General features: G+C 34.5%; 3 protein-coding genes across 6 annotated transcripts; 2 read left to right on the top strand and 1 right to left on the bottom strand.

The window, feature by feature from the left end:
- Positions 1–462: 462 nt before the first annotated feature.
- LOC7465844 (E3 ubiquitin-protein ligase At1g12760) lies at positions 463–4,707 on the bottom strand. Of its 4 annotated transcripts, none has more exons than XM_002303535.4 (5): positions 3,843–4,707; positions 3,181–3,300; positions 2,953–3,085; positions 1,346–1,510; positions 463–1,012 (listed from the first exon to the last, which is right to left on the bottom strand). In XM_002303535.4, the coding sequence occupies exons 1-5, from the start codon at positions 4,442–4,444 to the stop codon at positions 839–841; spliced, it is 1,194 nt and encodes a 397-aa protein (XP_002303571.2). In that variant the 5' UTR covers positions 4,445–4,707; the 3' UTR covers positions 463–838. The 4 variants fall into 4 exon arrangements, with proteins under 4 accessions (XP_002303571.2, XP_024453465.1, XP_024453463.1 ...); XM_024597697.2 differs by having other exon boundaries at positions 1,346–1,513; positions 3,843–4,680; XM_024597695.2 differs by having other exon boundaries at positions 1,346–1,513; positions 3,181–3,303; positions 3,843–4,679.
- Positions 4,708–10,764: 6,057 nt separating this feature from the next.
- On the top strand, positions 10,765–14,159 carry LOC7479266 (replication factor C subunit 2). Its single transcript, XM_002304440.4, has 7 exons — positions 10,765–11,081; positions 11,797–11,903; positions 12,001–12,102; positions 12,303–12,498; positions 13,240–13,368; positions 13,453–13,647; positions 13,732–14,159. The coding sequence occupies exons 1-7, from the start codon at positions 10,929–10,931 to the stop codon at positions 13,840–13,842; spliced, it is 993 nt and encodes a 330-aa protein (XP_002304476.1). The 5' UTR covers positions 10,765–10,928; the 3' UTR covers positions 13,843–14,159.
- Positions 14,160–14,924: 765 nt separating this feature from the next.
- Positions 14,925–16,379, top strand: LOC7479265 (60S ribosomal protein L24). Its single transcript, XM_002304439.3, has 5 exons — positions 14,925–15,079; positions 15,321–15,396; positions 15,514–15,615; positions 15,695–15,843; positions 15,974–16,379. Exons 1-5 carry the CDS (start codon positions 15,069–15,071, stop codon positions 16,125–16,127), a joined length of 492 nt encoding a protein of 163 aa, XP_002304475.1. The 5' UTR covers positions 14,925–15,068; the 3' UTR covers positions 16,128–16,379.
- Positions 16,380–16,862: the final 483 nt, after the last annotated feature.

The following is a 16,862-nucleotide window of genomic DNA, read 5'->3' as shown; positions in this document are numbered from 1 at the left end:
AATGGGAGGACTAGGTAGACGGGAACGGTGAGGCTAGATAACCTGCTTGTGATTTGTAAATGTAAAGAAGCAACTAAAATTTGAAAAGAACGAGATTTTAAGCGTAAAATGGAGGAATCGCTGCTCTTTTTCATTGGCAGCATGAACATTCATGGTGCTCCATTTTTATTCTCAAGAAAATGCCGAGAAGATTTAGCTTCAGAAAATGCGAATCCCATTTGGATTCGGAATCGGAGTCCTGTACGGGACCAAACTAGGCTTTATGTTCTTTCTTTATTTTTTACCGACTGCCCACGAGTCCACTCCTCTTGCTTTTTTTTCCTCGTTGCAAGTAACATTTAGCGGTGTCTCTTGTTTTGTCTGATCATGTGAATATTTTGCTTGCACCTTCCAGATAAAATAGCGTTACGACCAACCTGGATGTCTCCATTTTTAGAGAAAACACAAAAGCAAGCAACAGAGTTCAGAAATATTCTGTTGAATTTATTCACTTCACAAATAACACATCTCGCACATTATGTTATTCAACCAGAACCCCGAAGCACTCTTAATGTTAACCCACACAGAAAATCCTGACAGACCAGAGTGTATGCAATCTGTCATATGTTTCTGCTATCTAGTTAGAGAAAATAAATAGACATAATTAGTATTCAAATGTACTGGGAAGCAACATTATACACATGCACATTCGCAAGCCAAACCAAGAACAGAAATTTGCCCACAGCCAACAGAACACCTACCACAGCAACAATAGCGAGAGCTCGTACTAGTCCAATGGCATGCTTGAGCTAGAACGGCATGACAAAGTCCACAGATTTATAAAGTATTTGCAATCCTTCTACACTTCCTCCCTGTCTTGGCTTGTGCTCTTCAAGATATCGTACTTGCAGAGAGGACAGGTAGCATTAATATATAGCCACTTATCTACACAGGTACAATGAAAATGGTGACCGCATGGAAGTTGCCTTAGCTCAGCCCCATCTTCATAAGCAGAGAGGCAGATGCAACACTCCTACAAGTTAGCATAAGCATCAGTTTAGTTATGCAGATTGACTGCCCTCCCACTCAAAGCCAAGCAAGTTTCCCCAGTCAAGCTTATCCCCCTATGTATTCTTAATTGCGACACAAGGTTATCTTTTACTCAACAGATGATAAATTGACTCGTGATAACCACAAAAGTATTAAGCATTTATAATTATCAAATGTTTCAGAAAAGCTATGCTAGATAAGAAAAGGATAAATTTCATATGCTTAAGACACCGCTTGAATTCAAGTGATCATCAAATATTCTTTTAATAAGGATGAGGAAAGCATCAAATAACAAGGCAAGAGTTGAACTAGGTACCGCATCCTCTCCTGAAAGAACATGTTCCATAGGAGAATCTGTGCCGCATTCAGTCATTATTCCTCCAGAACATCCTTGGTCATCACCAGTGAGCTTGTCAATATCACCATCCCTTCGAAATTTGAATTTTGCGAGTTGGTCAATGTCTTCTTTGGATGCTCCTTCCTGCTTTAACAGGTTGAAAAGATCAAAGGGACACAATAAGAGAGAGCAGTTGAATAGAATTAGTTTACTTCCTGTACATGTATAATACTTTGTACGTTATAATTTATAAAACACTACAACATTTTAAGATGTCAATCCAATAATGTGACTAAAGCCCAAAAAGTAGCCCACCATGCCTTGACAGAACTAAGGCTAATCCTCCCATCTCCAACAAAAACCATCCTTCCAAAACTTTATCCAATCCTTTCAAGCCTAAATGATTATATCAAAGAACTAAGAACTCTGACTCCATACTGTAGAGTTTACATGTTCAACCAGTAACTCTTGTATCCAATGCTGAACCCTCAAACTGCATTATGATGAGTCGGGTTGTTAGCCATGGATGCATCAGCCTTCTGATCTGTGGAGGAGTAATATTCCTATTCAAATAACAAAATATCTAACAACGCTAATTCGCACTATTATCACCTTTAATGCTCCAAGATATTCTTCTCAAGTGAATATCTATATGATTTTGAACCACAAACCTCTGAAGCCCAAATTCAATTCACTACCAATCATGGAATTATGTAAGATATGACCACTCTGCAACCATAATATGGACAGACTATAGAGGCTCAAAGGGAAGAAAACCCAAACCATTTTCACAAAATTGGCACGATTTTGCTACAAGTCAAACTGCTTCTCATGCCTCGTCAAAACATGGTGAAACCTTCAAAAGCACATGACTTGCACGATAATGCATTTTGTAAGCTAAACAGAACATATAAAGCAAGCACACAAAAACAACTCTGGCATCATGCATTATTAAGCTTTTTTGCCCAACAAGCTATGGACATCAACTATACCGTCATCACAGATCATCCAGATCACTAAGTTATATTCCAGGACATCAAGTTGAGCAGAACTTAAACAGAAGGTACAAGATAACACCTTGTCCAATGGGATATAATATTTAAGCAATATGTGGTAAAACTGGATGAAGATAAACTTGTTACTTTGTTAGTTTACTTAACATGATAACTCGTTTGATTAATCAGAAATTGTTGAATAGTGCTCCCTTCAAGCTATAGGAAAAACTTTAGCAGAAAACACCAACCGAGCAAATTTACTAAGGTTTCGATGTGCCTGCTTCTTCTAACAAGTGAATATCATAACATCACCATTAGAAATAATTCTCATTTGTGCCATCAAATCAACTCTACCTCAAAATAACCAAGCCTTTCGTTTTCATTTTCTAAATTCAATCAATGGGCCTAGATGAGTTAGCAGTGAAAGACACTACTTCATTAGGTCATTATTCTCTGGTTTCTACTTTCAGCTTACACACGATACACATGACTAACATAAAAGGGTGGAGTGTAATAAACTCCAAAAGAAATGACACTGTTATAGCAATACAAAATCAAAGGATGAACATGACTGTAGATACGTGGGTCTACCTGGTCAGTAACAGCATATAAGATTGCAATGATACATGGAAGACAGCAGCACACAGCAATCCCGATGACACATGCCAGGGCAACACAAAAAACAACGAAGAACACATCAAAACCGAGAAAAACTATACATAACCTGCAAAACAAAGGCAGGTTGGAGAAGTTAAGAGACTGTTAAAGCAACATTTTCTCAAGCCATATGAAAAAAGGAGGGGGAGAGAAGGAACAAACCAGTATAGCTGGGGAGAGCCTAGTGCCAAAGCTTGGCCACCAGTAGACACCCAGTAGAATCCAATGATCCACCAGATAAAAGAAAACATTGTGTTTGCAGATTCCAGATGCTTCGCAACACTGCTGATAGAGTTAAAATACAAAGAATGAACAAAAGACTCCAATTCCACAGATTTCATTTGCAGCACAAACACAGCATGGAAATCAACAAGTCCCAGTTCCTTAGTGGATTTACAAAATAATAACAAGCGATTCAAAGAAGAAAAAAAAGGTAATAAAGTGAGGCCAGTGCGTAAAAAATGAAGATGAAAAGGTAATAAATTGCATGCCAGATGATGATTAAAAACTCTTACTTTTAAATCAGAAAATGAAAACACATTCTGGTGAACCTATATAAGGCTTACTTAATCCTATCCTAAATCCATAATTAAATTTCATCTTTCATAACTGCATCATCACAACACCACCCTCAACCTCATGACAACCCACACCAGCCTGCGGCAAATCAAATCAGGAACAATCAAACATGTAATATTTTTGAAAACCCTTCAAATAAAAGGCCAAATAAGTAACGCCAAACAGTTTTAAAATCATAAATTTCACATTACTTCATCAAAGACCCTAAAATCTCAAACATCTAGCAGCGGACACCACAAACATACCTAGTTCCATCATCTTCTAACTGGGCCAAACTGACATACTCTCCATAATCACCTCTCGAACCGGAACTCGAATTCCCATCACTCCCAATCCCACCATCTCCTCCTCCTCCTCCTCCTCCAAACCCAACTCTCCTCCTTCTCCTCCTCCTGTACTCCACACAAACACAAACCATATGCAACACGCATTGCAGCCCGTATCCTAAAATCCACAACCTCAAAGGCACACCCGGATTCTCCTTCCTACTCAAAACCAAAACCCCCGCCGCCACGGCCACGAACGCAAAGTTCCAAATGATATCCAAAATCACCACAGGCTTCGAATACGCCCAATCACTCTGCCTCTCCTCCAGCTGCTCCGCCGCCGTCTCACGAACCAACATCGATGGCTCCCTCATCATACGGCGGCTACTTGCACGGCGTAGAAACCTGGCCGCGTCACGGAGGGATTGGCGGCGGATGGATCGGCGGCTTGAATTGGGATTGGGTTCATTTTGTTGACCAGGGGAAAGAAACGGCGTCGTGTCGATTATGTCATCGGATGATCCGGTTCGCGTCGGGGTTGTGGTGGTGGCGGTGGAAATTGGTGTGGTTGTGGAGGACATTTTTGGGCTTTTGGTTGTTTCGGGATCTTGTTTTTCTTTCAAACAGTTGAGGGGAAGAGGTTTTTTCCTTTTTGATAGTTGAGATTGTTACAGGATTTTTGAGGATCGGAGGTTGTTTCGTTCTCTTATTGAGAGATTGTTTTTTGGGTTGTAGTTGGTTCTTTGCGGGGACGAAAGAATTTTGGAGAGATTAATGTTCTGTAACAGAAATGGAAAATGGATTCTGTTTTTTCTTTTCTTTTTTCTTTTTTTACGGTAAAAGTTAAATATACTTGCGTTGTAATAATTACTTACTTCCGCGCCAAATTATGATTGGTTGGAAGAAATGTCAACACCTCTAATGAACCCCTAACTGTTGACTGGTTATCAACTTCATCCCGAAAATAAAACTGTTATGAGTTGGGTCCCTGATGTTTTTCTTTTTTTTCTTTTTTTACGGTAAAAGTTAAATATACTTGCGTTGTGATAATTACTTACTTCCGCGCCAAATTATGATTGGTTGGAAGAAATGTCAACACCTCTAATGAACCCCTAACTGTTGACTGGTTATCAACTTCATCCCGAAAATAAAACTGTTATCAGTTGGGTCCCTGATGTTCTTAGCAGATAATTTTGATGTAATATTTAATTTTTAAATATAAGAATATATTTAAAAATAAATAAATGATTCATCATCTTCAGAATTGGATGTATCCTTTTCTGCTTCTGCTTAATACATAATTTCTTGGTGAAATAAAAAAAAATCATGTTAAACTTAGATAACTTGTTGTTTTTTTCACGTGTTTAATTTGTGCAGTCCATATTCATATTTATTTTTATTGTAATTAAATTTTTTTATTAGTTGTTCGAGAATGAAGTGTTAAAAGCTAATTAAGTTGTTAATTTATAATTTATGAAATCAAAAGATTAGCTTAGTAATTTGTGCGTGTGTGTGCTGTTTAAAACTATTAATCAATGGTGAATGTGAACCATTAATCTTGAATTGATTATGTTCTTCTATTTTTTTTTAAGATTCATTGATTCTGCAAAATTAAATGAATTATGAATAATTAATTCTTATTGAATCTTTTTAGATTCATTGATTTTTCAAATTATTATAAATTAATTTTAATTAATTTTTAATTCCTAACCTCTTGTGTAAATAGAGGTGAAGGGAGATAGAAGAAGAAAAGATAGAAAAACAAATAGAAAATCCATGTTATCTTTCTTTGCTTTATTTACTGTTGTACTCCTCTCCCTCCACCTTTAGATTATAGTGTCACGGAGAGTGAATAAATTTTCTAGTTAATCCCTTGATTGGAATATTGTTTAGTATTGGTTAAATTATATTTTTTAAAAAAGTAATAATTTTTTTAGTTTTAAATTATTATTTTTAGAGGTTTTTATTATTTTGATATGTTAATATCAAAAATAAAATTAAAAAATATTACTTTAATATATTTCCAAATAAAAATCATAAAAAGCAACATCTCCTTAAACAAGCTCTAAATGGCATCCTTTTCAAGTATTATTGATAAAATATATTTTATACTTATTTTCTATTTAATATATTTTATTCATTTTTTAATTACCGTATAAATATATTTAATTGGTTTAACTAAGCAACTTTCCAAATACGCCCCATCGTCAACTTCCCAATCTAATATTCTAACTACAAGATGATGTCGTCAAAACCGCAGGCCATATATCCGATCGCGTTTCTCTTCCCACGCCGACGATTGCAAATCTTTCAAGCTACATGATGAGCTTCTTCGTATTATCGAAAGACAGGCTCTGTGTTCTTAATTTTTACGAATAATTTGAATAATGCTCTTAAATTTGGTGCTGCCGTGCTGTTGTTCTTTGTGGGTTCTGTGGGGGTTGGACTTTATTGGTCATAATGAATGATGGTGATTTTCTAAATACATAGAACTTGCCTGAAATTTTGACTCTTTAAGCAACAAGTTGCCCTTGAAAGCTGTGGTATTACAGAAATGTGGCCGGGAGGCTAAAGGATTGATACGTTTATTTTTTATTTCAAAAATACTTTAAAAAAATTATTTTTATTTTTATTTTTGTTTTGAGGTTTTTTTAATTTAATGGTGTTAAAAATAAACTTTAAAAAATAATATATATATATATATATAACTAAAAAAACATTTTAAAAATATCTACAAGCACGTCCACAAACGAGCTGCTACAGTATTGTTGACGAACCCGCCTTTACGGATCTTCAATGGGTAAGCTCTACAGTCGACACTTTTTGCATTAATTGTTGCTTTCTCGGCATATTTGTTGATTTGATATTTAAACGTCAAGGTGCTCTTTTCCATGTTCGTTCCTTGATGATTATGAACGAGGTCTCCGGTTCTTTTCCCTTCGTGTATCTGGATATGGTCGGCGAGGATATCCGTACCTGCAAATGTTTTTGTTTATTTTTATATTTTTTTAAAAATTAAATATTTTCATTCTATTTTTTTTATGTTTTTAAATTATTTTAATATGTTGATATTAAAAATAATTTTTAAAAAATATAAAAATATATTATTTTAATACATTTAAAAAAACAAGATAACTACATTATACAATTATACAGCAACGAAAGTGGTTGTCACTGGAATATAAGTGGATGCCATGCGCAAACTAAACTTGGTCATGGATCCAGCCAAGGGCTTGAAACAACTGCAACGTTAACTTCATGCAAATAGAGAAGTAACCTAACCTAAGTTCCCTGACCCTGAAAATTTCCCCACTTTCCTAATAAAAACAACAATCATCTCATTCCATTTTTCTCTTTGGCTACCATCTCCCCCCTCTAGTTTAGGTGTGTAGTTCTCATTTTGGTTCCTAAATGCCTTTTATTTTACAATTATTACTTCCATTTATTGTATTTTATCATCTAAAGTATACTTCATTTGTATAACTGTTGGAAGTGGACTACGCTTTCTATATTAAAATTAAAAATATTCTTTCTCATTTATCCCTAATATCACGACTGTATTTTTAAAAAAGATTAATGTATTTACTATCTATTACTATCACTGTACCACTGGTAATCTCTTGCAACTTGCATATTTTTTTTGTTCGACAAATTTACCTTTGCATACTCTAGCAGCAACCTTGAGAGAGTATAGTAAATAATTTGTTCGATAAATTTTCTTCTTCTCGCCTACTTTTTTTTTCTTTGTGTTGGTCGTTGTGATTAGACTTTCTAGTTTCAACCAAAAAAACCGATTTTGACCGAACCGATTCGATTTGAACTAGTTTTTAATTTGATTCGGTCCATTTTCTTAGAAAATTTCATCTCTCAATTCGGTTGATATTTTCAGCCTAAACCGAACTGAACCGGATCATGAATAGGTATAATAAATATATTATAAAATGTCAGGATTTGGCTTGATCCAACTAAGATTAAGAATTGCAATGGAGTTTGATGATGCATGGGTTATTTTGGAAAAATTCTTAGTTAATTTCCTTTTCCTTTTTTTTTTTGTATTTTGTATTATGATGTTTTTCTATTTTTATTTTATTATTTTGAGAGTCTTCCTATAGTTATGGTATTTTTATTTTTGAGGGGTTTAACTTTTAACAAACCATATTATCCTCCGCTCCCTCGTCTATGTTAATTAATATCAAAGTTTAATAATTCTTAATGATTTTGGTTAGAGGTAAAAAAGGACGTGTATCAAAGCACGGCTAATTCTGGTGGTTAGTTGAATAATCATGGCTGAAACATATGGCAACATATGATGTTCTTATGTATTAGGGGACGAGGAGGTTCTCCTTTGGAAAAAACACATCTATAAAATAATGTGTTGTTTTTATCTATGTGAGTTGTTGTTATTATAAATATTAATAATGAAATCATGACGAGGCAACCCACACAAAGATTTAGTATTAAGGATGTACGATGGAATAGGCCACATAAAGATGTGTTAGAGATCCACGATGAAACAATCCACATAAAATTGTTAGAGATCCACGATAGGATAATCCACGCATAAAAAGAATGTTTGTGGTGGAGAACGGCTACCAGTCAAGGTTTGAACTCTAGGACGAGTTACTTCCAACCTAGAAGGATTGATGTATGATCATTATCTTTTTTTAAAAAAAATCTTGGTTAATTTTATTTATTTTCTACTATAAATTTCCTATTATGTATTATGATGTTTTTCTTTAAAAAAAAAATCCTATTTACAAGGGGTAGTTTTCCTAATTATTTTTCTTATCCAGTATTGTTAAGGTTTTATAGTTTTTATATATATATATATATATATATATGAAGGGTTATAATAGCATTTTAACAAGTGAGACATGAATGAATAAATTTAATTATTTTGAAAGTCTCCTTATAGTTATGTTTTTTTTTTTTTATGATTTTCAAGAATTTTAATTTATAACAAACCTCTTTATCCCTTATTCTTTTTATGTGTCACTTGACCAGACTTGAAACCATAATACTTTTTAAAAATTATCTGGTTGTTGATTGCCTATATTTTTCACAATAATTGTAGCAGGGGGAGAGGGGTAGGAGAGAAGAGAGGGCAATATTGTAATTTTATGATAGCAATCTTATAATTTTATAATTTTAACACTTAAGGCTTTTTAGTTATTAATTAAAATATAATAACAATTTTATAATTACTTTGAATTATTTTGTTGACTTTTTTTATAATAATGTAAAGTGTTTTATAACTTTAAAAATTATTTGAATCCAATATGTAAACCATAATTTTTAAAAAATCAAGGCAAAATAAAAAAAAATGATTAAACTACATAATGGTCAGGGTAATTATCTCTTCTAATTTTTATTAATATGATGAATGTAAATTAATTCTGAACTAGGTATGGGTAAAGTTTTGGATTGATGTAAAACTTTACCCTAAGAATAAATTTATGAATGTAAGTGAACTTTGTTTTTCACCATCAATATCCGAACCCAACTATTCACAGTGGACTGGGTGCATATTCATTTGGATGAAATCATTATAGATTTATTAGAGAGTGCTTGGCAGTGTGGTAGTGGTTGTTTTTTAAATAACTTTTCGTGTCGAAATGTATGTCAATAATATTTTTTTATTTTTTAAAAATCATTTTTGATATCAGCACATCAAAACGATCCAAAACATACAAATCATATTAAATTTTAATTAAATTTTTTTTAAATTTTTTTGGGAACACGGTTTGCACCGCGTTCCCAAAAGCATTTTTAGTTATTAGACAATGCTTGTGCTACGCTGTGGGTATATGTTATTTGTTTTATAAGAAAATAATATTTTGGTGTTATAAGCGCGGAGAAAACTTTACTACTCGAAGTTATAGTTTGATCGGTCAAATAAATTAGTTGTATTTTAATTACATGATAAATAAATAAATAAATAAATAATATAGCAAACAGAAAATAAAATGATCATAATAACTTGGAAAATAAATATTTTTTCAATAATAAAAAAATGATGTAATTCAATTTCCAGCTGTTTAAATATGAAAAGCTGAAATTAGAAAAAAATAACAAAAAAAAAGCCCAAGTTAACCCGAGTTAGTATAATAGATATGTAATTTGAGCAATAAAAGTCGAGTCAGTCCAGATTAACCCGCCAAACTCACATCGCAAGTCATGGGGTCTAGATAACCTGGTAAAAATAAAATAAAATAAAACCACAAAGCTATTTTTTTAAAAAATTAGTAATGTTAAATGATGAAATTAAAAAAAAAACCAAAAAATAATGTCAACTCCATTAACTTTTTAAACACGTGACTTGAGGCATTTAAACAAAATCACCATATATAAAAAAAAAATTATAAAGCTCAATTGAAGTTTAAATATTAACAATAAAAAGAACTAAGTTACCGTGCATTAGTAGCCTTTTTCCATTAAAATAATATCCAATCCATGTAAAAGATTAAATTGTCATTCATGAAAATGATAACAAAAAAAACCATAGTAAAAATACTAAAAAGTCCCTAAACACTAGTTTTAATATTTTTTGTTTTAAAAGTAAAATTATTATTTTATTGTGTTTTAAAAAATAAAAAAACAAGGAATATTATTGTCTGTTAGTTTTAAAAATTTTGATTTTGAAGATAATTAAGTTTTTTATTGTTAAAAAAATTATAAAAAATACATATATCCTGATTAATTTTTTAATGACTAATAGTACATGTAAAAAGTAAAATTACCCACAACACCCATGCATTTTTTTTTTAAGCACAAAATGGTAATTACACTGTGATTAATAATTTGAGTCTGTAATTTTTCCTTCCTCATTATTTATTTATTTATTTGAAAATTGGACTCGTTCTGCTTACCCAAAAATATATTAAAAGAAAAAGGAAAAATAAAATCCTCTCCCTCCGCTTCACTCTGGCAATTTCCCTCCAAGTCGAAAGACTGAAAGAGGTTCTATCTAGGGATAGCGCAAGCAGCGAGAGAGAGCAAAGGGTTTCTTTCTTGTAACCAAAAAAAAAGAAAATATAAAAATCAAATCAATCAACTCTCTAACCGATGGCATCATCGAGCAACAGCAGTAACTACGACATTCCATGGGTAGAGAAATACAGGCCCAACAAAGTCGCTGACATCGTGGGCAACCAAGACGCCGTCTCTCGCCTCCAAGTCATTGCTCGCGATGGAAACATGCCTAATCTCATTTTAGCCGTATGTTACGTTCCAATCTTTATTTTGCTTCTGCTTCCCTTCCTTCTTTTATTTATTCTCTACCGTTGCAACAGTTCTAGATCGAATGTATTTTTTATGTGGTCGCGGGGTATTGATTATCAACATGATAATGTGATATTTATACTAATTTGGATGAATTGTTTACTGGGTTTGAGTGAAAATTTTGGTGATAAAGGAAATATTTAAGCTATAATGTGCATTGCAATGGATTTTGTGAAATATACCCATACCGATGAATTTTGCATATTCCGGGTTTAAGGTGTTCTAATGAGTGGTTTTGCTATTCTTGGGATGAAGTCGAATCTAGAATTGAGATCACCAGGGACTGAGATTTTGGTCCAAAAGCATCTCCTATTGAGCCTCAAATTATCCAGTGGATAGATGCTTGGAAAAATGAAAATTTCAGGGATGGAATGGAGTTTTAAATCCATATTTTAACTATTACGAATATTCAGGCAAAAAATTAAAATTGCAAACACTGCGGTTGACTCTTGGTTATAGCTCACAACCCACTTTAGATTTCTAATTGGGTAAACTTTCATCTGCTAATTTACTTTAAAAAGGTTTAGATAGAAAAATCTTTTGAAAATTAAAAGGGTGGCTTCAATACCATAGTGAAGTTTTACATGAAGATTTGTATTTATGTGCTTTTCATTGTTGCTTAGTTGATACTTATATCCCTTCATATTTTCAGGGTCCTCCTGGAACTGGCAAAACTACAAGTATCTTGGCTCTTGCACATGAGCTTCTGGGACCAAATTCAAAGGAGGCTGTCTTGGAGCTGAATGCATCAGATGACAGGTTAGCATAGATGACATGCTTCAGGGTGCTAAAGACTTTCCAGTACTTTTCCTTGCTTGCCTTCTTGTCTCATTATCACCTCCTTATTGCTTTCCAGGGGTATAGATGTTGTGAGGAACAAAATTAAGATGTTTGCACAAAAGAAAGTGACACTGCCTCCTGGACAACACAAAATTGTAATTCTTGATGAAGCTGATAGGTATCCAATGATTATCTCTCATTTGGTTGATGGCCAAACTCTATATTATTGTTTTTTTATCTTATTCACGTGCTTTAGAATTTTACTTTCCTATTCCAGATGCATTTTGTTCCATCCAGCAACAAGCAGTTCTAGTTAACAAATTTATTTTTATACATTTTTTTCTGGTATTTATTCACTTTTCATCAACCCCTTTCCAGCATGACATCTGGAGCACAACAAGCCTTGAGACGAACCATGGAAATATATTCAAATTCCACTCGGTTTGCTCTTGCATGCAACACATCTTCTAAAATTATTGAGCCTATTCAAAGTAGATGTGCCATTGTTCGATTTTCAAGATTATCTGATCAAGAGATACTTGGTCGTCTCATGGTTGTAGTTGGAGCAGAACAGGTGAAGGATTTTTAATTTTGCATGATACTGAACACATCAGTACCATTTAAAGCTTAATACCAGCAGCCATTATTCTCATCTATGTTCTTTTATTGTTTCTGAATTTAACTTGACTGTTAAGATTGGTAATTTCAATTTTCATCATCTGCCAGTTTTTTGTTTACTTTCTCATGCCTGTTCTAAAAACTCCTCCCAGTTGTTCACTGCATCAGTGCCTTAAACCTAAAGTGATGGAGCCTGTGCTGCTATCAACAAACTTCTTTATCAATTAAACTACCTTTCTGGTGAGGGAACATGTAAATGAGCTATTACTCCACAGAATGAGCATGCCTTGACTTTTGAAGGTAGTTCTAAGCTGTGAAAATTGAAACAAGCGAGAATGAGGCGGAAAACTGGCATTTACCTCCTTGCAAATTTTAATGGGTCAATCACCATTTAAATATGCAGGATATTTTATCCCTGAAAACATGGTAGATGAACTGGGTATGAAGCAACACTGTCTAATTCTATTTAATGACTTTTTTGTGAAACTAGGTTGAGATTCAAATACATCTTGATTGGGAGATTACATGAGTGGATGACGCCTGAATTTTCTCATGAAAGTTTATAAGTACAGTTAAACTTGATGGGGACTCTTTGGCATGGCTCCCCAAGATTAAAATCTCAATGAACCTTTGATAGTAGACCGTGTTTATAAACCTGATGCAACCATCATATTGACCTTTATTTGTCTCGATGAAGGTCCCTTACGTTCCTGAAGGTCTTGAAGCTATTATATTTACTGCTGATGGAGATATGAGGCAGGCCTTGAACAACTTGCAAGCTACACATAGTGGATTCCATTTTGTCAACCAGGAAAATGTTTTCAAGGTTACAACCCAAAATTGGTGCATAACCTTGGTATTTATTGTCGCTCCGCATTTAGAGAATCTTAGGTTGTCAGTTGTTTTTCAGGTCTGTGATCAGCCTCATCCATTGCATGTGAAGAATATGGTGCGCCAGGTGCTTGAGGGAAAATTTGATGATGCTTGTTCTGGTCTGAAGCATCTCTATGATATGGGCTATTCCCCCACTGACATAATTACAACCCTTTTCCGAATCATAAAGAATTATGATATGGCTGAATATATGAAATTGGAGTTCATGAAGGTAAAACATCATTGCTTGCCTAGCATTTCCTTCCATCTATCTAATCTATTTATCACACTTTTCTATGACATTATGAGCTTTCAGGAAACTGGGTTTGCCCATATGAGAATCTGCGATGGTGTTGGTTCGTATCTTCAGCTCTGTGGCCTGTTGGCCAAGCTTGCCTTAGTTCGTGACACAGCCAGAGCAGCATAAGTAAATAGTAGCTCTATTCTGGTAATATGATGGGCTAAGTTGATGCGGAGATCATCCTTGTTTAAATGTTCCAGAAACATGTTTTCTTATGAGAAACTGAACTTAATGGTGGGAGCTATCTCTTCACACACAGTATCCTAAACCGTTCTCCTTTCAGCTGATGCCTGATGTCGCCGAATTGATAAAAATAGTATTGGCAGGATTGACGTTAGAAGCTATAATTGCTGCATGTCCATTTTTGTTGTTTTTCCTCGATAGCTTATCAAGCTTGTTTCTTGTTAATTTTTTAATCAATTATCGTCTCCGAAACCCTGCAATTACTGAGTCGTATTTAGAGTGAACGTAATAGCATAATTAATCAATCAAATGATCATCTGCTGTTTTGTTATGAAAGGATTATTTGGGTGGAAATGGGTCGCTGCCAGCAGGCGTGTCCCAAAACCCTACATTTTAGAAGCCCAACACTCGGGTCCCTAGCAAAATTAAGAGGAGGGAAGGAAGGATCAAGGGACTTGTATTATTATTATTATTATTATTATTATAATTTTAGTTGATTTTGAGTTTTTCTTTGAGGTCATGATGTTTTTAGATTTAAAATAAGTTTTTTAGATATAAAACATCTTTACCTTGACTTTTCAACAATCCTATAATTGCTAGAATTTGGGGCAACACGTAACGCCTTATCTTTGTTTATTTATTTTGAAAAAAATCCATCATCAGATATTAAAGAGAGAGAGAGAGGCATGGCACGGTGGTTAGGGGTTAGACCTCCTTTAAATAGGCCACGTATGCAATTCCGCTCACATAGCCTATTTTGTTTTCCCCCCCTACATTTTACTCTTAAGTCAATTCAAATAGATCGGTTAAAAAATTAATTTGAGAATTTATTATTAGATACCATTGATTTTTTATTTTTTTACGAGATCATGGCCCTTTTTATTGTTGTATTAGCAAGTGCTCTTTATGAATTAAATTTTAAAATTTAACCTCCTCGCCAAAAACAGAAAGATGTATCTGACATGCTGCAAGGCCGGATGGGTTTTTGACTTTACTTCCGATGTTTGGGCCTTTTCTGCCCTAACAAGCAAGAGGAAAAGGCCCAAAGACACTACGAAGAAGGGTTTTTTCGCTAGTTAAATTGGAGAGGTTGCTAACCAGTTAGGGTTTGTAATACGAAGAGGACCATTTCCTCAGCAGCAGAGCGGCGTCAGCACTTTCATATTACCATGGTTCTCAAGTAAGCATATCCCTTCTCCTTCTATCTGTATTCCATTCGATTGAATTGACTTAGTAGATCTCAGATTTTTAATTTTACTTTTATCCCCTTAATAAATACCCTCGGATTTTATTGTTAAATGATGTTGCTCCCTAATTTTATTGCATTTGCCTGTACAGTGAAGTTATTGTTAGGCATGGCTGTTCTAGTTTTTTATTGTGGATTAGTAAAAAGTTTAGAACTAAATTTTTGGAATATCCAGGACTGAGCTTTGCCGCTTCAGTGGTGCCAAGATTTACCCTGGTAAGGGTATCAGATTTATTCGTTCCGATTCTCAGGTGAATAATATATGTTTTCCGGATTCTTATTTATTTATTTTTTTAGGTTGTTCTTATTTATTTTTAGTAGTTTTTTTTTGTTTACTGAAATAATGTATTGCTATTTGATTCATGAAGGTTTTCCTCTTTGCCAACTCGAAATGCAAGAGGTATTTCCACAATCGCCTTAAGCCTTCCAAGCTTACCTGGACAGCCATGTACAGGAAACAGCACAAGAAGGTATAGTATGTCTCAGATGGTTCATTATCTGTGGGGCTCTCTTTTTCAATCTACTTATAATTTGGTTGTTTGTTCCTAGGACATTGCTGCTGAGGCTGTTAAGAAGAAGCGCCGAACCACTAAGAAGCCCTACTCGAGATCTATAGTTGGTGCTACTTTGGAAGTCATACAGAAGAGGAGAGCTGAGAAGCCTGAGGTCCGTGATGCAGCTCGTGAAGCTGCTCTACGGTACACTCTCTCACTTTTAACTCTTTTATGGCATGTGAAATGGGAGGCGTTATTCATGGTTTTCATATAGTAAGGTGGTGAAGGTGGATTCTTTGCTTTCCATTGTAATGGTGGTTTTTGTTATTTTCAGTGAAATCAAGGAGAGAATCAAGAAAACCAAGGATGAAAAGAAGGCGAAGAAAGCAGAGTCGATGGCAAAGACACAGAAGACACAAACCAAGGGTGGGCCTAAGGGCGCTGGACCTAAGGGCCCTAAGCTTGGTGGCGGCGGTGGAAAGCGATGATTTTCTTATCGTTTCTCTTATATATGTAGTAGTTACTGCACTTGAAAGATATTTTGCTGGTCCTGGAGGCCAAATTCCTTTAATAGATTTTGCTGAGGATCTTGGGTTGAAGCGCCATTTTATTTTCTTGAATGGAAGGCATTGTTAGTCGAAGCTTGATTTTTTAGCCATTATGTGTTTTGCAAGTTCTCTGAAATCTTATCAAAAGTATCATGGATCTCTCTCGTTGACAGAGGACCCATGTTGAATGAATTCCTCATCTAGTCGGAGTTTTTATTTCTTTGTTAATCCAATTCATGGTATTCGCTATGTGCTCAAGGATGGAAAGTGGATGGTCAATTATCATTACACTTTTTTCTTGTTTCTTTTCCTGTCTTGCTAAGGTATCACTTCTCATTTTTAGATGCTGAGGCAATTAGGTTCCACAAGCAGTCGGAGAGAAAAGAAGGCATTACTCAAGAGAACTAGAACCCATCTATTTCTATTGAACTAATGCCTAATATAAGCCTTCTGCCTGGGATCTTCTCCAGTCCTTGTTTCTTCATCTCATTCCTTTCTTCCATGGCTTTCTCATATAAGCCTGCTGCTGAGTACAAGTTGGATGAAGCTGTATAACATCTGCCATCGAAAGGGTCCAATTGCAAGAGATTTTTTGCAGCCTGTGAGATGTTATCAAATCCCCCGAAGCCTGTGAGGAGTCTATCAAATCCCTAGCTTCTTCTAAAAGATCTGCGC

This window comes from Populus trichocarpa, chromosome 3 (assembly GCF_000002775.5).
Source record: "Populus trichocarpa isolate Nisqually-1 chromosome 3, P.trichocarpa_v4.1, whole genome shotgun sequence".
Classification (NCBI taxonomy): domain Eukaryota; kingdom Viridiplantae; phylum Streptophyta; class Magnoliopsida; order Malpighiales; family Salicaceae; genus Populus; species Populus trichocarpa.
The sequence above is the reverse complement of the archived record's forward strand: the minus strand, read 5'-3'. Positions and strand labels throughout refer to the sequence as shown.